Source organism: Trematomus bernacchii, unplaced genomic scaffold (assembly GCF_902827165.1).
Source record: "Trematomus bernacchii unplaced genomic scaffold, fTreBer1.1, whole genome shotgun sequence".
NCBI classification, from domain to species: Eukaryota; Metazoa; Chordata; class Actinopteri; order Perciformes; family Nototheniidae; genus Trematomus; species Trematomus bernacchii.
The window spans coordinates 8,111,497-8,136,452 of record NW_022987689.1 but is presented as its reverse complement, the minus strand read 5'-3'; the positions used below and the strand labels follow the sequence as shown (position 1 = coordinate 8,136,452).

The following is a 24,956-nucleotide window of genomic DNA, read 5'->3' as shown; positions in this document are numbered from 1 at the left end:
CCTCTAGGTTCCGATCCCGATCTTAAAACAAATGTGTTGAAAAGAAACGTGATCATAGTTTTCACCAGGTCAGAATGGTAAGAGATATTAAACATTTTGAAATGCCCACAGATTAGCAAAGTTATATGTTGAACGTGCACTGTAACCCTAAAATGTGGCATAAAGACCTCTTTAAATGATTAAGACGCAAGGACAAAAACTTAACATTGTCGTCTTCCCCTATTTGTTTCTGTCCTTTGGTTTCCTTAAAGGTGGGGTAGGTACGTTTGAGAAACCGGCTCGAGATACACTTTTTGTTATATTCCATGGAATGCTCTTAACATCCCGATAGCAATGAATATCTTAAGTGCTTTGACAAAAAATCCATAAAAAAATGTCATCTGTGGAAGCCGTAATACTGTAAAAAGCACGACCAATCATTTTAGCCAGCCCGGCTAAAATAACTGGATGGCCTACCTGCCTGTCAGCTTTCGATCTGTGCACAAATGTATCTCGTGCCCTCATTGGTCATGTGCGCGTTCGTGTGTTGAAGGAGGGGCTCTGTAAGGAAGTGGCAGATTTGTTCCGGCTGTGTATTTTCTAATTCTAGCGCACTCAAGCTCGTTTCTCCAAAATTACCTACCCCACCTTTAAGTGTTGAACTAATAGAAATATGTCAAACTGTCACATATAGTTATGCATTATGCCAGAGTTGTATAACTTCAAAAGACATTAGTGAACTTTGATTCAGAGCTCTACGTGTGCCGTTTGGTCTTATTTTACATGTTTTAGCTGGACGATGTTTCCATGAAGCTTGTTATAATCACTTTCTAATTGTTTTTAGGTGTACTTAGTTTAGTTTCATGTCGTCAGTACAGTATTATATATTGATAATATAACACTTTGGACAACTTTTATTGTAATAATATGTATGTATTCCCCCTTTCTGTATATTCTCTGTAGATTAGTTTACTCTTAATTTATCTCACAACCTATGTGGATAAGATCACCATTCCTATCTAGATGCTCCCATTTCATTTAATGAATAAAAGTAGTTTTTTTTCATTTTTCCATCTTATATTTTCGAATGAAGGAATTTGTTTGGCCTATTGCTGTTAACAACTGAACTGAAAATTAAGTTTTGTGTTTGGAACATTTTGTATTTCTGCCCACTGATGGTGTTTTTACAATAATGCTCACTAAGATTCTCCTGTTGATATTCTTGGAAGATTAAAATTCCCTTCTTTGCTGCTTCAACTTGACTTCGCTGTTGTATTTCTGTGTTAAAGCCTCCATGCCAGTAACAGGCATTATGTCTGTATATCTTCACATTTGGCACAAAGTTTACTTGGACTCAAGGATGAATTGATTTGAATTTGGTAGTTAAAGATCAAGGTCATTGTGATTTAGTAGATTATTCATGACTCACGGATGCAGACATTAATTATGAAAATGTTACGCAAATGTCTAATAGAATAAAACAATGAGGTGATCACACTTCTGACAGAAATGGATACACTGGTGGCGGAGGTATACATCTTCTATTCAGGACTAATTTACTCATTACTATCATGTATGCTCTCTTAAATCCGAACTTGCAATTTAAAAAATGTATGAATTCAACATTTAAAAAACTATTTATAACAGCTTTAGGCCCGACCCCTAAATGGACGTATTTTTAAGTCATGACTTTCCTCGGGAACTATATTACATTAAGCCTTAAAACTGGTTCGCGCCAAGCAGACTATAAGATCCGGTTTGCAGTATGCACACACACATGCAGGCTCATTGGCTGCAGGCAGGTTGACACTGTTTCTCTGCCTCCTGCAGCTGTAGCGGTGCTCGGAGCCTGTGGAGCCAGCAGGTGGTACTCTACCGTCGGCGGAGTCCCACTGTTGAATGCGTGCAGCCGGCTGGAAGAAAGCTGTAAAACTACAAAGAGGAGAGAACTGAGCAACACTGAGGAGGGCAGAAACAAAGAGGCTGTTTGTTCTCCAGCGGAAGATGGACACTCGCAGGAACGCAGTAACTTCAGTCGCCGGGGTCAGCAGCTCTGCCTCCGCCGGGTTGTGACTCCTCGGGCTCCGCAGAGGTGAACAGTGGACGCCGGTGGTCAGGACCGGACGGCACGTACACTTTGCGGGTTACGGCAGGGACACTTTGCGGGCTGCAGCAGGCTGTGTGCGGCGCTTTGCGGTGAAGCCTCCCCCTGGAGAATAAAGCATTTTTTAGCTCAGAGTGAAAGAAAGAGCAGACTGGGACAGCAGTGCGGAATTATTGTGAGATAAAACAAAGGGTCGCCAGAGGTCTACACCGAAATGGGGTGAGTTTGCCTATTTAATTAGGTTTAAAATGAAATGTTAAAGCAAAGAGTTTGCCTTTTATGTTTATATTTGAACCGTGGGTTAATGGAAGCTGCAACTCTCTCCTGTGTAGAAAAGAAGCCACAGCCACCTTTTAAGATGTTTCCTCACCACAGAGAAAGGTAAGAACAAGCTTGTCCCATACTACATTTGATTTCTTTTGACCTTAGGTTGCCAGGACAAATTGATTCTTGATTTCCCAACAAGGGAAAGTTTGTCTTAACTTGAATAATTAGGATAATACTCATTATTAAAACATATTGTATTATTAGAATACAGATTCAGGAAACTTGCATCATCTAAAAGCATTCTTACTTTAATTTGCTCCTGTGAGTATTGTCCACAGTATTCACTGTTACATGTCTGATATGTGTAATATGTAATGTAAAGCGCTTTGAGCCCTTGGAAAAGCGCTGTAATTAATTATTATTATTATTATTATTATTATTATTATTATTAAAGCAGTGCCTGGGTTTCTTACCAACACTGATTCAGCTGGGGCTTTTCAGATAAATCTGTGAAATTAAAGCCATAATCTTCTGTAATATTTTCCTCTGTTTGGCCCAAGAGTCTTCATATTATTTGAACCATAATTCTCATTAATGACTCTACTTAAGATGCTTTTATTGCAGTTGTAAATAAGAAATGACCAAGGAGCGGTTACACAGAGATCATAACAGGGCATTGATGTATAAAACTGCTAATTTATTGACTAATAATGTCAAACTTATTTTTGATTTGTTAAATATGAATGTGTAAAGGTACTGCCACCAACTGTTTTGTTTCACTACCTGTCTTTAGACTGGGGGGTTGGGGCTAAATGCCTACATTTAGAAATCTGTCCTAATGTACAACATCTCTATTGAAAGTATTTAGATAGAGCAGATCAGACAGTGACAGGAAAGACCCAGCAAAGCAGATTGTGGTAGGAATTAGAGTTGTTCATCATGAGGGGCAGCCGCAACCCCCATTCAATCACTGCCAGGCTTTGTTATGCTTAGAGACCCCCTTTAAGCCTTGAAGGCCACATCCGTCTGCTGAGGATGAAGGTCGAGGGACTGAACATCCTCCAGAAGTGTCGGGGCTGACCAGTGAGCAGAAAACATGCTGAGAAACATGAGCACACACACAGTTTTTATTTTTACACCGCCATAGTGTTGCAACACCAATTTCCAAGTGTCGACACACACACAATGATCCTCTGTTCAAACTTGATAGTGTAACATCCAACAAGGAGGTTGCAGGTTTGATTCCTAGTTGTTGTGAAGCTGAACATGTAGCTCTGGTAAATCCCATCAAACACCAAACCTGAGGCAAGGTCAAAGCATGAGGGGATAACTTGATGTTTGGAGTGTGAAGTCTTTCTCCACTGCCCTTTGGGAACGCTTCATTTAGAGTGTCATCTTAATGTGCGTCTTTTGTGTTGTTTAAAGGCAAGGGGGTTGACCTAACTGTTAGTATTTGTTTGATGGGTGGTCAAAGTGTATTATTAAGTGATATGTACAGTTATGACTATATATAACATGACTATGACTTAGGATAAGCTGTTTTTCTTTGTCTTACCATATGATGATTATCTGAATATCTTTCGACAGCTTCTTGGACAAAAACAGTAATTTGCAGACGCCCTTTTGTGTTTTAGGAAACTAATCAGCATTTATTTACGATTTTGTGACAGACTTAACACAAATATTGAGAAAATAGTCAACATTAGAACTGATAATTTCACTAAATGAATTGTTGCTGTGTTTTTTAGTGTCTGTTCTTTTACATGACACATCCCTCATGGAAGTTTATAGACATATTGATAAACAATAAATCAACCATGTCGGTATGTAAAACCTCCAGAACATGACACATGACATATTGGCACAATAAATCGACCTCCTACGATTACGTCAGCCTAAATATAATGTCCAATGAGATCTCCAACAATAGAAATGTAATAAACATATACACTAATATAGACTTTTAATTTGTTTTCATAATAATAGAAAAAGCTTTTTCTCTTCTCCTTCTGTCATCAGAGTTTCTTTTTCTATGCTCCCGTTATTTGACTGAAACTGTATAAACTGGGGACCATGAAAAGAGATGAGGCCATTTAATAATAATAATATAATATTGGGAGGGATGAAACCCTATTTAATGGTCACACATGCAGAGCACACAGCACACACAGTGAAATGTGTTCTCTGCATCAGAAACATTGTATTTTGGAAACTTTACTCATACCAGGGTGTAATAGTCGGGATATGTTGACCTCTGTACATAATGGTTAATGGTTAGTTGGAATATGGGGAGGATTACTGTGAGGTGAGAAGGAGAAGTACACTTATTATTATCAGACAGGACTGGGTCAGCTATCAAAATGACACCATTCATATGAACACCATTACAGACACATCTTACAAACACAGTGCATGTAGGACGGAGTCTAAAAAACATGTCATTTTACCTTGATTTCCCTGCGCAGAAAAACACAAAGAGAACGTTATTGGATTTGTGTTTCACTAATGGGGTCAGATATAAATGTAAAATGACTGGCCAAAAAAAGGCAGTTCTATTGGGAACAGCCGCTGCAACGTACAATGGTGCATAGAAAAGAAGTGTCCTGGTTTCTATTCTTTTTTATTTTAACTTTGCGATGGAGACAAACAGCGAATATTTAGAGAACAGAAGCATCTTGTCATGATTTTTTTTATTTCTAACAGTCAAATCAATGTCGGTATTGTCTTTATCAAAACATTTCATTTTGAAGACATTTAATAGAAGACATTTACAACAAACATCTCAGCCCTGTATGTAAGGAGCTGTCTGTGTGTCGTGTTTGTGAGGATGGTATGGACACATAGTCAGTCAGGTCTTTGTTCTGTCATCACATTGACATTAGTGTTTTTCTGTTTTTGTTTGTTATTGTTGTTGTTAGCCACATAAGTGGCATGGCTCTAGGCATAGCAATGTTAGTCGATTGGCTGAAACCTCTCAACAACTATTAGATCTGCCATGAAATTTGGCACAGACATTCCTATTCCTCAGAGGATGTATCCCACTGACTTTGGGGACCCCCTAATTGTTCTTCTAGTTCCACCAGGAAGTTACATTTTTACTATAGTTTGGTTTATGACCTAATACCTAAAAAACTGATCCATCAGCCTCAGTTTTTCTGAGTATTAAGGGAAGTGTTTGCATGCTAACAAGGCAAAGTAAGATGGTGGACATAATAAACATTGCTCCTGGTACACATCAACCTGTGAGCATTGTGAACCCGAGAAGTTTAGCATGCTGACGTTAGCATTTACCACAAAGTACTGCTGTGCCAAAGTGAAGCCTCACAGGGTCGTGAGAATGGCTGTTGTTGGCGGTTAAATGGTTGTTTTGTCTTCATTTGTTTTTGCCTTTGCGTTGATATAAATAATAATTTGAGGAAAAGAGGAACAAAGGAGTTAGCAGAGAGAAAGACCTCTTGCTGTTCACACCACATGACTGGCTAAACCGACTCCCAACACTGAGGACTCTGTTGCTTTGATATATTTACCTCGTATCCAGGATACATCTCTGGCAGGAGCAGAGCGAGGGTGGAGGGTGACCGACTCGAGAGAGGGTTCAGAGCGTTTTGAGTCAACATCATTTGCCAGCTAAGTCTCAGCCCTGTATGGGGAATGACGCAGGGAACAGTGTGGGAGAAAGCCAGCATTTGTCTCTGGATGGCAGATGGAGAAGTGGAGTTATGCAAATAACGAAGGATCTTGTTTTAAACATAAAAGGGACACACTTGGAACAGTTGTATGATAATGGGTTTTAATGGAGGGCTTTTTAAGTGATTTAATGGAGGACAATTTAAGTGTTTAAATGAAGAAAAATGTAAGGGGTTTAATGGAGGACCATTTAGGTTTTTTATTACTCAAATCATGAGCAAAGACATTTGTCTTGTTTTTATGATTTTAAAATGTTCCGAATTTTGCTCGTTGACATTTCCATGTACAGAAACAATTTTCTCATCACCATGGCTGTGCTTCCTCCTCCAGGGAGCAGCCAATCTTCAGTTCCCGGGCCCATGTTTTCCAGATCGACCCCGCCACCAAGAGGAACTGGATCCCCGCCAGCAAACATGCCGTCACTGTGTCTTTCTTCTATGATGCCAACCGTAACGTCTACCGCATCATCAGCGTGGGCGGGACCAAGGTGAGGGAAATGCTCATTATGTGGCCAAAATGTTAAAACAATGAAACTAATGATATATTAACAAAATAATATAAATAGTTCCAGTAGATTTAATATCCAGGGCTAAAATGTGCATTTTTCAACAAAAAAAACACCCAATTTCTAAGTGGTTTTCTCACAGTAGTGTTATTTTGTTTGGTTGCAGTAAAGATGGTGTCCTTGGCAACTCAAGAGGCTATTCAGTATTTGTACTAACGGTCAATGGCCAAACAAACCAGCTTCAAATTCATTTTCCTCGTCAACAGCAGTGCTCCCACCAGACAAATCTTCAAGGTTAAGAAATATATAGTGAAATAAGCCACAGTAGGCGTCAACAAATCAGCAGCTGGAGCATCTTTCTGGCAGCTCTATGGATTTAGATTATGAGGGAGGGGCCACATCAATCGCTGAGGAGGAGGGGTCGGGTCGGGTCTATCTGATTTCTTCTTAGCACCTCTGGTCTGACCCACATTTCTGACTCCCAGAAGGCTTTGCGGGGGGGGGAGTTTGTCGGTCACCAGCCCAATCCTGCCAGGACTTGTGTCTGGGTCCACAATAATCTCTCCGCTGTCCCCACCGTCCAACATGTTATGTCAAACATGTCAGCGCAGAAATGTAGACCAGTTCATCCAATCATTTGTTGAAAAGAGGAGGACAAGACAGCGTAACTCCTAATCTGTTATTGCCCTTCAATTCTGGGATTTAAAATCCATTATTGTAAGGTTTCAGATGACATAAAAAGATTTATAAATAGATCCGGTCTAATATATTTGTTGCCCCGGGGTGACGGAGGATAACCTGTTGGATGTGCTGTTTTGTGTCTGTACTGCTTTGTCATAAATGTGATTTAAATGTTCCTGTGCTCTGAATCTGCTTGGAACAATAAGAGGTTGTGTCTTGGCAGAGCTTCAGTTTTTGATCATTTTCAGAACAGTGATTTTCGAAAAGAACAAACATGTCTCAAGGGAGGACTTGTGTTTGAAAAAAGCTGATTGAAGGGAATCCCAGAGGAAAGTTAATGCTTTGCAAATGTCACAATAAGCACAGATGTTTTTTCCTGAGTTCTTCACTTTTCTAGAAAACATCGTAAACACAAAGGGTTTACACAGTCTGTTGAGGTTAAAAATGACCATTTTGCCGTATTTACAATGCAGGCAATTTAGGTAATTTAATGAATGAAATCTTTGTACCTGATAAATTGTCATGTACTTTGATTTGCTTAACATCCTAGAAGCAGTGTCTAAAAGGAAAGGAAATAGGCACTTAACCAATTTTACACAATAAGATTAGTTAATGCGACATGAAGAGAATTGCTCAGCTTGTACAGGCAGGTGTGCAATATATTTAGTAAAGATCTTTCTCAATTCTGAAACCCAACATTTGTAACTGAAAATCCATTATAAACTAGGGTTGGACAATGTTGCTATTTAGGAAGCAGGAGAGGTTTAACAAAAATATGATGTGTTAAATGAAGCTACCAGAGTTGCTGATAGCTCATGCTAGCTCATTAATCAATAGAGACAATAGTGTACCCCTTAAAGTTAAATCTATGAAGTGAATTATATAATTCCACACTTTTTTCTCATCTATGAGTAAAGCATCGAATAGGGTAAAGTTAATTGAGTAGTTTATATTTGCTTTGCACCATAATTGTGTGATGCCATAGATCCTCAAGTGCTACAGGGATATATGTTATATAGTCCTAGAATGAGAGTAAGGTATAGTCAAGGCCTGGAAAAACAAAATGTCCTCTAAAAAGGAACAACATGCTCTCTTATTTCAAATTGTATCTGCTGCTGACCTACATACAGTAGACGTGCAGGGATGGTCATATTTGTTGTCTCTGCTTCTACAGGCGATCATCAACTGCTCGGTCACACCCAGCATGACGTTTACCAAGACGTCCCAGAAGTTCGGTCAGTGGGCGGACAGCAGGGCCAACACTGTGTACGGGCTGGGGTTCGCTACAGAGCAACAGCTGCACCAGGTAAAGCTCAAAGTCAACAGAGGTCAAATCACTGATGAAAACTAATTAAATACTTATCTTCTTTATTTTTAATAACCTCCTTAATCACTGTACTCAGGATAATGAGTGCTGCATTATTAATGATTCATTACCTGAACCCTTTTATCACCCTCTTTGGAAAAGTTCTCCGAAAAGTTTAAGGAGGTGAAAGATGCAGCTCGTCTGGCAAGAGAGAAGTCGCAGGACAAAGAACTGGCCAACACTGCGCTTTCCATCGCTGCTCCTCAGGTGAGGGGAACAGAAACGTGAACATTAAAAGTATAGCAAGCCTCTGCAGGTATCAGGCAGATGTGAAAAGGTTGTCATGATCCATCGAAACTTCCTGTGATGTATCTGCTTTGCTATTTTTGAGATTGAAGAGTCACTTTAAGCACTGGCCAAGGTTAGGAGAATGCAGCATTTCAGCTATTAGACAGGGCCGCTGTTATTAAGTCATAGGAGGGATGGAAAGAGAGAAAGGAGCGAGAGGAGCTGGGTCACTCGTCTCGGAGGAAAGAGAAAGTGAGGGAAACTAGGACGGTGGTAAAATTATCCCATGCTGCTCAGCGGTGCGCCGCATTCACTGCTCTGAGAAGCCTCACAAAAACGGTAATGATGAAACTTCAGTCAGCTCAGGGCTTTTTGATCAATAGAGAATAATTACCCATCAGTTACATCTGCTTGGTCATGAGAAAAATGCCCATTTCCTTTTGAAATCTACGGCTGAACAGATTCCAAGTGATGTCTCTCGCTCCACGTCCTTTATCGACTTTGGAGAAATTCCAGATATTTGCCAACTGCGATTCTTTGTGCTTGATTCTTACTAAGTAGCCCTGAGCTGAATAACTGTTGTGGTTGACATATTTATAAAAAGTTCTTTGTATGGTGAGCTTTGTGATGACATGTTTCTTTGTCTGTTTCTTTCTTCCTTTGGATTTCCTCTGTAGTTCTCACAGGTGAGTCTGTCGTTATTGTTTTATCTTCTGACTCTTGAATAACAGACACTGAAGCAAAAGGAAATATTTGTGCAAATACACTTTGAAAGTCTTTCATTTTTCTTTCCTTGGATTTTGAATGTATTTATACTTGCTGTTATGGTAGAAAGATAAGTGAGCATAAACAAAAACAAAAGCACTATATATATATATATATATATATATATATATATATATATATATATATATATATATATATATACATACATACATACATGTCAACAGTAGAAAGAGTTATATATTTATCATGTATATTTACGTGATTGTCAAAAAAGAACATAAACGTACACATAAAACAATATTAAGCTACCTAAGTTTCACACAGAAGACCACACTCGATCTATACAGTACAACTACAATCTAAACAAGCATCTATAGAATAAGCAATATCAATTTTAAACACGTTAGAATACACTATAATGGACCACACTACCATTATACCATATACATTACACAAGTAGGCAAAGCTCATAAATGTATTTGATAAGAAAACATAGCTTTCTTAAGGATACAGCTCAAATGTCCATCTCGGGGTGGTATGCAGGATGCTCAGCTGCGGACAAGAAAGCCCTGCAGAGAGTGATCAGGATGGTAGAGAAAACCATCGGCTGCCCCCTGCCCTCTCTGGAACACATCTCCACCTCCCGCTGCCGCAACAGAGCTAACAAAATAATTAAGGACAGCTCTCACCCAGGTCACAGACTGTTCTCTCTCCTGCCTTCTGGGAGAAGATACAGGAGCTTCAAGTCACGGACAAACAGACTCAAAAACAGTTTCTACCCCTGGGCCGTCAGGCTGCTTAACCACCACACATAATGCAATAACCATAACCATTCTCACACATACACACACTTTTAATGCACTTTATATACTATTTTTATATCAATATTTTTAACTATTTATTCCCCCGTATGATTGTTTATGTTGTCTGTCCTATTGCCGTGTTTTTTAGTGTTCTGTATGTGTTTGTATTTTTTGCACACCGGGACAGAGTTGCACTCTGAATCTCGTTATACTCTGTGTACAATGACAATAAAAGACTTTAACTTAACTTAACTTTAACTTAACTTAAATCATCATGAGATCAAGACAGGACAATACAATAATTCTGCTGAAGATCTGGAATAAGTTCCCATGAAAGAAGTAGTCTTCTCTCTGGGTTTGTTGATGAGATGCAGCCCTGCGTTGTGATGCTGTGTGTGTTATCAGTAGAGTGCATTTACTGATGTGTTTCTCAGGACCTCTCGGACGAACTCCAGTCTCCACCGGTGATGTGTGTGAACGGACCCGAGGACAAGCTGTTCCGCAGCCAGAGTGCAGACATCACCCTGTCCTCCGAGAAGGAGCGCATTAAGAAGATGCTCTCTGAAGGGTAACTGAGCAACACACACACTCAGAGTGGAAACTGAGGAGACCACAAACACGTTATTGTCCTGTTTCTGAGTCACACCAATCTCACCTTCAGTTCGGGAGTTGTTAAGAATCTTGTTTCAATTTGGTGTTTATGTGATTAGAAAGAATACATTGTATCCATTGTCCACAACCATGCATCTAACAAACCTTGAATTTTCTTTTCCTTTTTTCAATGGACATAGTTTAACAAAACAAATCTTAGCGCACAGTTCCATCTTCTAAAACGTGTCTGCAGCTTTCAGCCACATCTCATGGTCGTCATCAGTAGATGGAGTTGTCATATAGTCGTTTCAGTTATCACGTGGTACTAGTGTGGTATTTTAGTCACGTAACACCAAGTTATACCCAACTCCATGAGAACTACATAAAGTTATAGATGTCATTTAAAACGGCCCTATTATGCTTTTTGGGGTTTTCTCTTTACTGTAGTGTGTTATATATACGTTTTTGTGCACGCTATAATCCCGAAGTTCACGCCAAAGGGAGTTTCTTGCCCCCACTCCCTTCCTGCCTGAAACACCTTGATTTTAGTCCTTTGTTTACTTCCCTAACATAATGACATCACTATGTAACACTCACGCTTCTATTGGCTAGCGCTCCAACACGTTGTACGTGATATGCTAAGGGGCGGGACATCTCTAAACAGAGCCGGCCAGCTAACCAATCAGAGCAGACTGGACTCTGGTTTCAGACAGAGGGTGAAAAGAGGTGCTGCAGCACAGGCAGTATGAGAAAATAGAGAACATTTAAGCATTCAAAAATGTTACTGTGGTGTCACAAAATACAAATATGAAACCTGAACATTTGCATAATACTGCCCCTTTAATCAATACAATTCATTGCATTTGAGCATGTTATGCATCACCTTTAACATCCTACCTCTAAGCATTAACATGTTTTTTTATTTCAAGGGTTGATTACAGTTTGACGTCATTAGATTTGTGAAGCTTTTGAGGGAGTGAAGGGGCTCCTGTGGACACATGTGACACAGAGTCAGGCTCGTTAACATCCCTTCATAAGTCGGTCTGAGCCACCCACTGTGCTTTTATTTCCTACAGTCCAGTTACTACGATAGAAAACTGCTCCTCAGTGGTTGCCATGGTAAACTGTTGCCATGGGACAAACTCAAGCTTCTAGATGTCAAGGGAACGAACAAAGGCGAGGGATAAAGGAAGCAACGAGAACATGACTGATCTTTTCTGCAGATTGTAAGGAAAAGGATTGATAACATTTAACAGTCTCCTATGTTAATAATTTATAGAATCAGATAGTGTATCATAGTATAGGTGTACACATAAAATAGGAATAGTTTTACAATAGATGTGCCACATATCAGAACTCAATACATTATTAAATGCTGTGCCAAGTAAGATTTCGATTTTTAGCCACACAGATTTGATCTGAAACCATTTAACACAATTGTACTGGAAAGAAATGTGAATAACTACACAAAAGAAGACTGTATGATGCCATTTTCCTTTCACAACAATTTGCAATGACAACTGTTTCTTCTTCTTTGTTCGCTGATGCTCACAGATTAAATTAAATTTGACAATCTAAATTATAGGGACATGTCACAACTCTTATTTACGTGAACAAAAGTATATTAGTGTCACATTCTGTCTTATGATGAAGATGACTTATATTTAGAGGAGTATTGTAGGGACAGTGTGCTTTTTGCAATCTTTGCTTTGTTAAGACCCGTGAAAAGATCAGTCCGCAATATGAATGCTGCTGCAGGCTGCATTCCTTGGTATAGGCTTCTTAACTCTCCTGTTAACCAGGCCAACATTTTGTCATCCTATCACTTCACAGCAACCTCAAATATTCAGTTTGTTTCAATATTGCGGTGTTCTACATCGAGACAGTTTTAAGCCATATTATTACAAGGATTATTTACACAGTATTACATGAACCATGGTTCACTTGTTCACAGTTGTGTGTGTTTTTTTTTTAGGTCGATCTGTGAGATGAACCTGGATACCGAGCTCTTCACTCTGCAGGACAGCAACACCAAGCTGGTGGCAGCGCTGCATGAGGCTAATGCTAATGTGGAGCAGTGGAAGAAACAGCTGGCAGCCTATCAGGAGGAGACGGACAGACTCAGAGAGCAGGTGACCCTCCAATCGAAACACAGCCACTTTGGGTTGCTCTCCTTAAGTGCACTTACACTGAACATTGAATTAGCAACTATTAGTATATTCATTGAAAAGCATAAATTAGCCCATAGATAATTTTTGTGTTTATATCTTCATGTCAGCCATCTCAATCAACTAGCAAACATTGTGTGTTTTAATCTTGTGATAGATGGAGATTAAACTTGATTTATGTCATGAACTATAGAGACCTCTCTACCAGAGGTGAGTGTTGAAACAGATCTGTTCAAAGAGAAAACCCCACTGCAGTTACAGGGCTAGACATTATAAATGGCCCGCTGGCCCAAAAGCACTATTTATGGCGCTTTTCCACTGCAGGACCTAGCACGGTTTAGCACAGCTTAGTTTGGCCTTGGTAGGCCAGGCTCACTTTAAGCTGCGTTTCCATTACAGTTTAGTAACTGGGGTAGTTACTGGCCAGGCGTAAACCGTGCTACGTGCTGCCATTAGACACCCCGGGCCAGCATAACGTACTTTCCACTTGCCCGCTCGAACCACTAAAAATATTGGTTTAAAAAAAAAAAAAAAAAAAAAAACAGTAAGCATTAAATCACATTGTCCTGTAGTATTGGTATTTTGACAAGCAATTTTGTTAAATTGTTTCGTTTATTAACTCTATAACATAGCGTTTCGTGAGGCGGTTGTTATTGTTGGATGAAAAGCAAACAGCTGTTTGCTGCGGAGTAGAGCGCTCCTTCACTAAAGACTTTCGCGCCACCTAACCATTCGCCAAAATGTTTTTAAAACCACCGGTAACCGGCCAAGCGCCTGGCAAAAAACAATCTTCAGATATAAGAAAGTCACCGGAGGAGTTAAAGGAGTGACAGGGAGTATGAGAAGAAGAGGTAAGTGAAGAGTAGAAAATATAAAGGTATATTCGCTATAGGGAAATGTCCCAGCAGTTTAGGATAATGAAGGTTCTACTCTATTACATAGCCATTACATTTCTAACTCCTGATAATGACAGGAAGGCAGAAAGTGTAAATAATAATACTCATAGCAGAAATGTCGATTTTTTTGGACGAATGCTCTTGGGCCAGTGGTTACAATGGTGGGGCCAGTGATAATGAAATTGTACTGGCCAGTGGAATTTTACCCTTAATGTCTACCCCTGAGTTAAATCAGGTCAAAAACCCTTCCTGTATTATTGAGCCAAAGACTTAAAAGTAGATCTGCAACTATCATGTATTTTCTATAAAATGGCAGTAAATAGTTATGAAAATGTGTATTCTGTGGTAACCTGCAGAGAATCTGATGGCTGAGGTCACATGTAAAAATCAATGCTGGAGCTGTGAGGCTGTAGCAGGAGTAAAGTAAAGCCTCGCTCAAACAAGAGGAGGTGATGCTGACAGGACTCAGTGGCCGTTTCTCAATCGCGAGGATGCTGGCTTGGTAGCACAGCCGAGCCGAGCATCTTGCTTCAGAAGCAAGGCAAGAATACTTCCTGGCATTCGGAAAACGAAGAGTGGAACAGGCTAGCAAGTGTGCAGGTGTGCGTCATATGAGAGGCCCCGCCTTACATCTTCCGCCACAGATTTGGGGAAATTGGTCCATGCGCAAAGCATTGTGGGGATTTTAAGGACGCGAAGTCTACCCATGTGCAGCCTCGAAATTTCCCCCAAACCAATGACGCGGCCTCGGTGGAATTCCAAGTATGCTGGAGATTGGAACAGTCCTTCGGCGGCACTCGATGACGTAGCATCTTTGAAATATTGGCTTGGAAGCCAATATCCTCGCGATTGAGAAACGGCCTGTCACTCTGTAATGACCGAGCCGGCCCAGAGAGGTCATGCTGCTTTTGATTGGCCGGTCACTTCCTTTCATTGGTTTGGTAAGCACTTGTTCAGCAAAATAAAAAAAGGACAAGTTGCTCAGGCGGCTGGTAACACACTTCATCAGTCTATGAAATGACTTGCACTGCAGGCGTTTCCCTCCTTTAATCAAGGCGTTTCCTAATGGTTGAATCAGTTCACCATGCACACGGTCACGTTGCATTTCACCACCAGGGAGTTTGGTGTACATTCCCCGCGCCTCAGGTGGCTTTAACACTTGGTTTACCGCTCAGGTTCCAGTGAACGCAAATGCCTGCTCCCTCCTCACTCATCAATAAAAGGTATTTTCACATTTGCTGGTAGCTGATTCCTCTGGGAATGTGACCTCGCCTCAGGCTGACAACTACAAACCTCTCTTATTCAAAGCTTTAATACCGTGATCCCTTTCCATTATAGCCCAGCTCCACAGTATCGATCACTACCTCTTTAATTCTCCCCCACTCATCGGTATTTGACCAAGAAATTGTTTTTTCTTTTTGATCTACATCATCAAATTAATTAAAACGAGTGAGAACCCTGTCTTCTTTGGACTGAGCTTGTTCTCTATCTAAGGAAGGGGACCAGGTGGCTGAAAATGGTTCACGTCTCTGGGGTGGTGAGAGAGAGAGAGGGAGAGGGGTTTGTAGGCCAGCGATATCCTACTTTCAATGCCCCAGTTAGGAAAAAATGAGAAATCACCAGAGGGAGCTGGCATCTACTCTGCGCTTTCTTTTTTCTTCTTTCTACCGCTCCTTCTTGTCCCGACCATACATGGTTAAAAATAATCCAGCCTGTCTCTGTCTGACGCAGAGGCAATTTAAAAGGTTGTCCTTTTTTGGTTTTTTTCAACAACTCAAATAAACACAAAGAAATCTGACATCAATTCAAAACCAGTAAAAGAAAACTCGTTTTTGAGGACAAAAAAAACAACCTCAACTTTAACAGTAGGTCAACTATTTCATAAATTGGAGCAAATGCTTGGTCCAATCATAACCCTAATCCTCGTTTTAATATAATTTAGACTTCATATTTAAGATATTTGTGTAAATCCTTGTTCCATAAACTGAACATTGAATTTGTTTTTTTGTAAGTTGGCTGAGATAGAGGCCCATGGGGGCCACGGCCCCAGCGACCTGCTGAAGGACGAGCTGACCCAGTCCCTGGAGGAGCTGGAGGCCCTGCTGAAGGCCAAGGATGAGGTCTGTGGTTACAATTTCATTATTATCATCAGCGGGGGTCCGAGGCAGGGAGCTGCGCTAACAGGTGTCGATGGAAGAATAATCGACTCAAACTACCTTTGAAATCTTTTACAGGAAATCCACATTTTGCAAAACAAGAAAGTGGAGTACCACGACATGGAGCACGACAGGGACGAGGCCATTCACAGATTACGGGTAGGAGGGACATTATTACTACAATGGTATGCTTTTTCAAATTACATACACATTGTCAAGTAATAGTGAGGTAATCAGCAGTTAAGGGGGCAAAAGGGTGGATGAAACTTCCCTAGTTGATAACTTATATTAAGACATGTTTTATCACTTGTGTGTGGTAATTTGAATACATTTAAAAAACATTAACCTGAACATTGGATAAAGACGGGTCAAAGGTCTTGTTTCATTTTGATGACATTTTTTATTTTATTTTATGAGGGATAATCTCTTTGTATAACTCCATGAATCAGAAAAAGCTGTAACAGCTGTTCAAAAAACTACTTTTTCCATGTTTTTAGGAAGAAAATGTTATGTATCAGGCTATGAATAATATATAAATAAAACCCTCAGTTAAAAACCTAAGAATAAACTTAGGACGAAAACTGGAAAGTTTGGTCTATGAATGTTCTGAAGTGAAGTGAAGATTTATGTATGAGTATGAGAAAAGAAAATCGCCTTTAAATATATGTTTTTTGCGAAAATCCATACATTTTGCAATACACTACAGGTGAGTAGAGTAGACAAATGTATCAATGCAACCATGAAGCATTATATAATCCTTGTTTTGGGTAAATTGAGGTGGAATCTACGCAAATAGACAAAAGTTAAATAAAAAAATTAATTATTCATTTTCAGATGTCTTCTTTCGACCCTTGTTTTGTGTTGCTTTCAACTGACAACAGCTTCCTCTCCTCTGTAGGAGACGGAGATGCGTAACGCAGAGATGGAGCGCCGCATCCAGAACACAGAGCAGACGCTGAGTAACTCTCTGGAGGAGCGGGATCGCATGGAGTCTGAAATCCAGAGGGCCATCGAAATTCTGGACATCAAGATCTTTGACCTCAATGACCTTCGCCAGAGCCTGGTCAAACTCATCGACAAATAAGAGGGGAGAAAACCCAACCCAAGAAAAAGGAACAGATGACAGGGGTAAATGTGTCGTGACCAAAGCAGCAGGGAGGAAACAAAACAAGATGGAGCCGTCCCTCTTCAACAGGAGCAGCTCCTCGGCTGCAGGGTGGCAGCGTACACACGGTTTGCTTGTCCTATGTAATGTAACGCTTCATGTTGCTTTCAAGGGTCACATTCAATGCAATAAAACAACTTTAAGGTAAGTGCTTAACGCCGCTAGACATTTATTACAAAAAATGGGTGCTTGTAGTTTTTCATAAGTATGACTTTCGTACAAGTGGCGATGCAGTGTTATTATAAATAAGAGGCCTTGGTTATTTTTTCCACTGACAGGGTATATTTAAACGTCTTTACAACAAATGAAGTCTACTAAGTGAATAAAAGGGAACAAGACTACATTACTATTAAAAGGTTTGCCTGCATATATTATAATAATAATAGATAAATGTGTGTGTGGTCTCGTTTAAAATAGCAACTTTAATGTTGTTTTAAGTGAAAGCTGAGTGGTTCTAGATAAGAGCTTTTCCTGCAACAATAAGCAATGACATATTTTTTAAGGTCAGAAATAAAAGTATGCTCATAGTGTTTAATATTCTGGTAAGGCATGGAAGCACAACTTTGGATCTGGATATGGACACCAAAGATCAAATGTGTAGAGCATCGATAAGGTCTTTCAGCAGTCGTCCGTTATCGCATCATCATTTAAACTCGTAAGAAACCTTTAACTTTAAGTACGATACGTAATTACACTTAGGATAAATAAGATTTTTTCCCACATGATTTATATCAATTATGATATTAGGTAAACACACAAAATAAGTAATTGCTTAGTAATAATAAGTTTAACTAGTCCTGTTTAAATAATCGTCCTGTGCAACAAACTACTGACTTAGTAACTTATTAACGATAGACACACAGAGACATGTTCTGCCTTCTCTCATTTCTCAGCACATTACTTAGCTGTGGACAACATGTTACACACCTTGAGTGTGGCTGTACTGTGTTAAAAGTGTATTTATTAAAAAACACAATGTCTACTTCACGGAGTGTTTTATCACAAAGACTGTATTGTTTAACATTGTCCAGAATGCTATGTTTGTATTATTGTTTTCAAGCCTTATTGTTCGCATTACAAGAATAGCTGTCGATATTAATGCCAGCTGCGTCTCAAACTTTGAGCTGATGATGATGGTTTGGAAATAAAAACAAAGAATGCAGTCATCCGGTCATATTATTGTGCTGCGTGTTATGTTAACGGTCATTTAGTTAATTGATGATAATGATCCTTAGCTGATTCATTTGGATGGAATTTGATTTGACACAATCACAAAAAACTGAAAAATCTTCTGTGACTGTAAGTAAGAAACCAATCCATTAATCATTATCGCTCGTCAACATATTTTATTGACAATATCCAGTCCCACCTTTTATTTCAGCTTCTTTTTGGGTCTGACTTCATAAGTGTCCTCAGGGTTGACGGCACATGGACGTAAACGAGCGGAGCACCTGAGAATGAGAGGAAAAAACTGTTGGATCAAAAAAAACATCACCATCCTGTCACTCTCACCAACCTGTTTTAATGTTATATTCTTTTTTTCTTCTCTTTTCTCTTCACACAACGAGTAAGAGTCACTTTGTTGAGGCTACCTTTATCTATCTTTTATATCCAAGTTCATAATAGCTTAAAGGTTTACTGCAGGGGTACTCAAACTTTTTTATTAAAGGTCCACTTGTGAATTTTATACAAGGTCACTGGTCTGGATCAATGAACGAAACTGAAATTAAGAAGCAGTTTGCGCTATGCATGGGCTATGCATTGGCCCTCCTTGAGGGGGTTTCCCGACATGTCGTTGCAGTACATTAAAGGGCCCATGTCATGGCCATTTCCACTGATCATAATTCCATTGTTGAGGTCTACTAGAATAGATTTATATTGTGCAATTTTCCAAACTCACATTGGTTTCTCATACAGCATCTCTGTATACTACGTGTATTCACTGAATTTCACTCTCTGCCTTTAACGGCTCGTTGTAGCTCCAATAGCTCCAGCCCCCACCCTCCCTGTGAGCACAGTGTGCTCTGATTGGTCGGGACGTTGTGAATCGCGCTGAGCTCCGTGGAGGTGTTGTTTCCTTGTTTAGGATACACAGCGAAACACAGCCAAACTCATCCTGAGCACACACAAAGTCACAGCCGAAGTAAAAACAATAAGTGTGGCTTGATATTGAGTAAGAAAAAGGTTGATAAACGCTGTGAGAATGGGTCTGCAGAGAGAATTTCGCCGCGATCCCAACTGTCTGTTATCAGCCTGCAGCCAGGGAGGAGAAATCAGCAGAGCTCCCGCTCCCTGCACACAGATGTGTGTGTGTGAGGAAGTCCGTGGATTGGTCAATTTGGACCAATCAGCGGGGGCTTAACGTAACGGCTCCGCGGACGTAACGTAACAGCTCCACGGATTGGTCAAGGATTGAATCAAATGGACAGTGACGTATCTCCAACGAGGCGTTTTGGGGAGGTATTTTCTGTGTTAGAGTTTTACTCGCTACAGGGTGTACTTTGAGGGTTTGTGACTCTGCACACCATTTACATGCATAAAAACCTTCATAACACACAAGGGGATGGGTAATAACCAGAAAAGCATGACATGGGCCCTTTAAAGGGTGTTTCATGTTGTCGTTACTGTGGACCTTCTTAATCTACCTTCTTTGGGGGCCCCCTTCTGGTCCAAGCACTTGCCTGCCTTGCCTGTCTGCAAATGGCGCCCCTGTATACACACACACATTCAATACATACATACAGTATGGTGGCTTGAACTAGTGGGAGAAATGGCACTGTTTGTCTGCAGCCAATGCCTTGAACCTCGACAAAAAAGGCATTAAAAGCATTAGAAAGTCAAGGTAAACTTGCGGTTAACTTGCGGTCTGCAATGCGTGTCACGCTCGCGCACACAAGTACATGCACGTTCATTCTCACAACACGTCAGACACAAGAAAATATACATTAATTAATCAGAATCAGAACGTTTTTATTTTTTTATTTTGTATAATTTTTTTATGGGACACAGGGTTCGGTCCGGATTGATTTGCAGTTCGGTCCGGAGTTTGAGAAGCCCTGGTTTACTGTGTACTTAAACTCTAGTACCAACATATCAATAGTGTGATTACAAAGTTAGGCCAGTGGCTGAAACATTTGTTTCAGCCATTATCAGTGAGAGAATTGCAACAAGAAGGGTCAAACTGATTGTTATTTTGTTACATTATCAAGAACATTGACTGCAATCAGTTTGAGAACCACTGTGTCTGTCAGCTTTACACCTAAAGATAAATAAGGAGTTTTTGTTACAGATTCCATGGGAAGAAACGGGGGGTTACGTATTGTAACCCTAGTTATATAAGCACAGGCGGAGCCCTCTACTGGACTCTATGGGTACTACTCTCAACCATGCTATGCGAGCATTCACCTCATTGAGATACATAAACGTAGCCGGCCAATCGGGGCGAGCCTACCTGAATGCGCGCGCAGGCCCACAGTATATAAGGCGGCCACTCCTCCTGACTGTCATCTTACACCCTCTTCAGCGAGCGGCATAGTAAAGACAGGGCCCCCAGGTAGAGGGCTCCGCCTGTGCTTATATAACTTATCTAACCCCCCCCCCCCCCCCCCCGTTATATCTTACACAGGCTCCGCCCTCTACTGGACTCTATGGGTACAGTGGGTGGAGCCCTGATGGATAAACGCCCTGTCGTTCAACAACATCGACCCATCACACTGCCCCTGACCGGCCTTTGGTTAACAGCCACTGCACCCCAACTTCCTCTCATCCGGTTGAGGCCGTGGAGAAGTCGGGGCCGCAGTTTACTTGGCTGGGTAGAGCACACTCACACACGCTTACCTTGTGTAGAGTGTGCATGGAAAATAGTGAGGAAGGCTCTCCCCGCCCACCCACAGGCTGGCGGGGAGAGTCCTCCAGCCCTGCATGGGGCTTACCGTGCACCATGTTTCCCGGGTCCCTAAAGAGCATGGGGAGAACGTAAGTGCACCATGTCCCCCACACTCACACACGCTTGCCTCGTGTAGAGTGTGCATGGACGATAGTGGGGAAGGCTCTCCCCGCCTGCCCCAGCAAGCACAGACGATGAGAAGGAGCCAGACATGTCCAAGAGATAAAACCTTATGAAGGGGCCTGGAGTAGACCAAGACGCCGCCGTGCATATGTCCTCCACACTCACGCCGTTGAACAAGGCTGTTGATACAGCTATACCACGTGTAGAGTGTGCATGGACCCCAGTGGGGAAGGCTCTCCCCGCCTGTCCATAGGCAAGTGAAATGCACCCGCAGAGCCATCCTCTCAGGCGTTTCTTGGACAGAGCTTTACCGGCCACACCATCCCCAAAGCACACAAACAGCTGTTCAGTGTGCCTAATGGAAGCCGTGGGCCCTACATAACATGCCAGCGCACGCACCGGGCAGAGGAGGTGCAATTTAGCTTCCCTGTCCCCAATATGGGGTGGAAGACTGAAGCCGTCTAACTGTATAGCCCTCGACCTGAACAAACTCCTTAGGTTCTTGGGAACAAAGGAGGGGTTCGGTCTGAGTGTCGCCCCGCTACGGTCACCCCGAATCAAAAGGCAACTCGGGTGCATCGACAGAGCGGTCAGCTCGCACACTCTCTTGGCCGAAGTCAAGGCAAGCAGCAAAGCTGTTTTCAATGATAGTGCCTTCAGGGAGGAGAGCTCCAGAGGCTCAAATGGTTCTGTGACCAGAGCCTCGAGCACCAACGGCAGATCCCATTGCGGGGTGGAGACATGCACCACTGGTCGCTGTAACGCCCCTATTGCACCTGCGGTGGAAAGGCGTAGAGCAGCTATCTTGGCCATGGCTCGTGTGCAAACGTGTCCACCCCCCAGGGTGGATTGTCCTGCCGAGCCAGGGAGAACCACCATTCGTCTGGCAGGGGCCCGCCTCTTGACATGAGGCCGGCCGCCCTGTTCTCCAGTCCCGGAATGTGGGGGGCCTTCAGAGATAAAAACATTCTCTGAGGCCCACAACCACAGGTCACCTGCTGGTGAGGTATGGGACTGCTCTGGGCATCTTGCGGAAGAGCAATGAGCGAGACGCCAAACACACCCGTGTTTATTTGCAGCCGCCCTGTCACGCGGCTCTCTGCCCAGCTTGCTGCCTGCTGGGCGCAGATGGGCTGCCACGCTCCGCCGCCATGGTCATCACCAGGGGGAAATACAGACCTGGGCGGTGGACTTCCATGGACGCCGGACCCGGAAGTGCCCGACAACGAGAGGTCCTCGTCATCCTCCTCCCCGGCAAACGGAGCCATCCGCCCCGCTGGAATGGCGAACGTGAATGGCACCGCCTCGGCCATATCCTGGTCCCCCAAACACTCGAAGCAGAGGTGGTGGGGATCGGCGCCTGCTATTAAGCCAGGGCACGAAGGACAGGCCCGGGTCTCTAGAAGTGGCGACTCCATGAAGGTATGATAACTTCTTTCTTCTTCTTTCAAACGTTCTACTTTCTCTGTCAGGGGTTGTCCTGCTCGCTGAAGAGAAAAGGATGACAGTCAGGAGGCGTGGCCGCCTTATATACTGTGGGCCTGGTGGCATTTAGGTAGGCTCGCCCCCGATTGGCCGGCTACGTTTATGTATCTCAGTAGGTGAATGCTCGCATAGCATGGTTGAGTAGTACCCATAGAGTCAAGTAGAGGGCGGAGCCTGTGTAAGATATAACTTCTCAAATGCCAAATAATTTTGCATCCCTGCGATCTACGGTGAGATACCCACACTTGTAAGTATTTATTTGGATGTCATTATAGAGTATTCTCTTACACTAACTGTGCTTATAACAACTCTTCAAATACATTTAATAATAGCATCCTAAATACATCTGATAATCAAATGACTGTCAAGGAACCTTACTACATGTTAGTGTATAAATATGTATACATTCAAAGTAAAAGCTTACAAAAAACTGAGAGGATTAAAATTGATGTTTGGGATAGAAATAAGGCACAGTGTATGCAATAAAAACAATAATTACAATCAGAGTTAAAGGTGGGGTAGGTAATTTAGGAGAAACCAGCTCGAGTGCGCTAGAATTTGAAAATACACAGCCGGAAAAAATCTGCCACTTCCTTACAGAGCCCCTCCTCCAACCCACACGAACGCGCACATGGCCAATGAGGGCACAAGATAAGTTTGTGCACAGATGGAAGGCTGACAGGCAGGTAGGCCATCCAGTTATTTTAGCCGGGCCGGCTAAAATGATTGGTCGTGCTTTTTACAGTATTACGGCTTCCACAGATGACATTTTTTTATGGATTTTTTGTCAAAGCACTTAAGATATTCATTGCTATCGGGATGTTAAGAGCATTCCATGGAATACAACAAAAAGTGTATCTCGAGCCGGTTTCTCAAACTTACCTACCCCACCTTTAAGCCAAAGGTTTATAAAGCAATCTGAAACCACCACATAGATAACTACTGCAGTCAACTACAACTTTTACCAATAAAATAGGGCATTTTCCATAATTTAACAAAAGCAATCGTTTAAGAAGTTTCCGTGACCATTCACTGTAAGCAGTAAGGAAAAACATAATAAACCATTCCTGTGCATATAAAGGCAGTGCTTGAATTGGGCTCGCAGTACGCAGTACCGGCACTTCTGATTTTTACCCATGTGGTACCGGCACTTCTTACTGAGTACCGGCAAGGTGCCGGTACTCAGTAAGATGCCGGTACTCAGCCGCCGGCCGCACGTCATGACGCATGACAACAAATATGCCCAGCGTACCTAGATGCGTCATGAGATGCCGCCGACCGCCAGGTACGCTGGGCATATTTGTCCGAAAAGACAGCGGTTGTCGCCGGACAAGGAGCCGACTGCAAATACAGAAAAAGCTGTGCCTGTGTTAGAAATTGTGTCTGACGGGGAGCCTTCTCGAGCCTCCTGCTCCAAGTTCTGCATCCCATAAACCACCGTCTGGATTCCCCTGTGTCCTCCCTGGCAGCTCCATTGATTCCCTCTCTCCTTTCCTGCTGAAAGATGAGTGTACTCAGGGACGAGGAGTCATTTAACCAGCCGCCAGTAGGAGTCAGGCTTTACTTTCTTTTATATCCATAAAGAAAAAGTAAATCTGTTTACAGTTCTGTTTCATATGGATGTTGAGAGGTATCCATGTATCTCTTCATTTTGCTCTCAAAGTGCACCAGATTGATGCATTTAACTTCAATATTTAAAAAAAAATCTTCCCTGGGGAGCATGCCCCCGGACCCCCCTAGATATATCAGGTCCACTCCCCACTTATAAAAATAGCACTTTACCACTGCACCCCCTCTAATTTCAGATGCACCCGGAGTCATTTTGTTTGTACAGTGAGCCTTTCTAAAATATACAGTAAAGAGACAAACCCACCAGCATTATAGGATATACTATGACTTTGAGCCAAATACTTGTTTTTGGGCTGTATAAATACATTGACTTGAAACAGTTGCTGATTTAGAGTACTGGCACCTTTTTTATTCCAATTCAAGCACTGTATAAAGGGAAACAATTTCGTTCAGTGTCTGATTTCTCTGCTCTGCTGACACACTGGCACAGATGGGGGAGGGTTACTGTGTAGCCGGCAGGGACTGGCAGGTTTCAGATGAGGAGCGGTGACGATCTGCTGCGATAGATACC

The 24,956-nt window shown here is 41.9% G+C and overlaps 1 protein-coding gene across 4 annotated transcripts; it reads left to right on the top strand.

The window, feature by feature from the left end:
- The first annotated feature begins 1,787 nt into the window (after positions 1-1,787).
- LOC117488354 (homer protein homolog 3-like) lies at positions 1,788-18,479 on the top strand. 4 transcript variants are annotated; one of them, XM_034137190.1, is made up of 11 exons: positions 1,788-2,302; positions 2,416-2,464; positions 6,368-6,524; positions 8,398-8,529; positions 8,692-8,796; positions 9,495-9,503; positions 10,802-10,914; positions 12,913-13,069; positions 16,014-16,121; positions 16,236-16,316; positions 17,056-18,479. In XM_034137190.1, exons 2-11 carry the CDS (start codon positions 2,442-2,444, stop codon positions 17,239-17,241), a joined length of 1,071 nt encoding a protein of 356 aa, XP_033993081.1. In that variant the 5' UTR covers positions 1,788-2,302; positions 2,416-2,441; the 3' UTR covers positions 17,242-18,479. The 4 variants fall into 4 exon arrangements, with proteins under 4 accessions (XP_033993081.1, XP_033993079.1, XP_033993082.1 ...); XM_034137188.1 differs by having other exon boundaries at positions 10,781-10,914; XM_034137191.1 differs by lacking the exon at positions 9,495-9,503.
- The last annotated feature ends 6,477 nt before the right edge of the window (positions 18,480-24,956 follow it).

Coding starts and splice junctions, on each gene's coding strand:
- LOC117488354 (XM_034137188.1), top strand. CDS start 2,442: ATGTTTCCTCACCACAGAGAAAG. Junction 8,530..8,691: donor CAGAGCAACAGCTGCACCAG/GTAAAGCTCAAA, acceptor TCTTTGGAAAAG/TTCTCCGAAAAGTTTAAGGA. Junction 10,915..12,912: donor AAGAAGATGCTCTCTGAAGG/GTAACTGAGCAA, acceptor TTTTTTTTTTAG/GTCGATCTGTGAGATGAACC.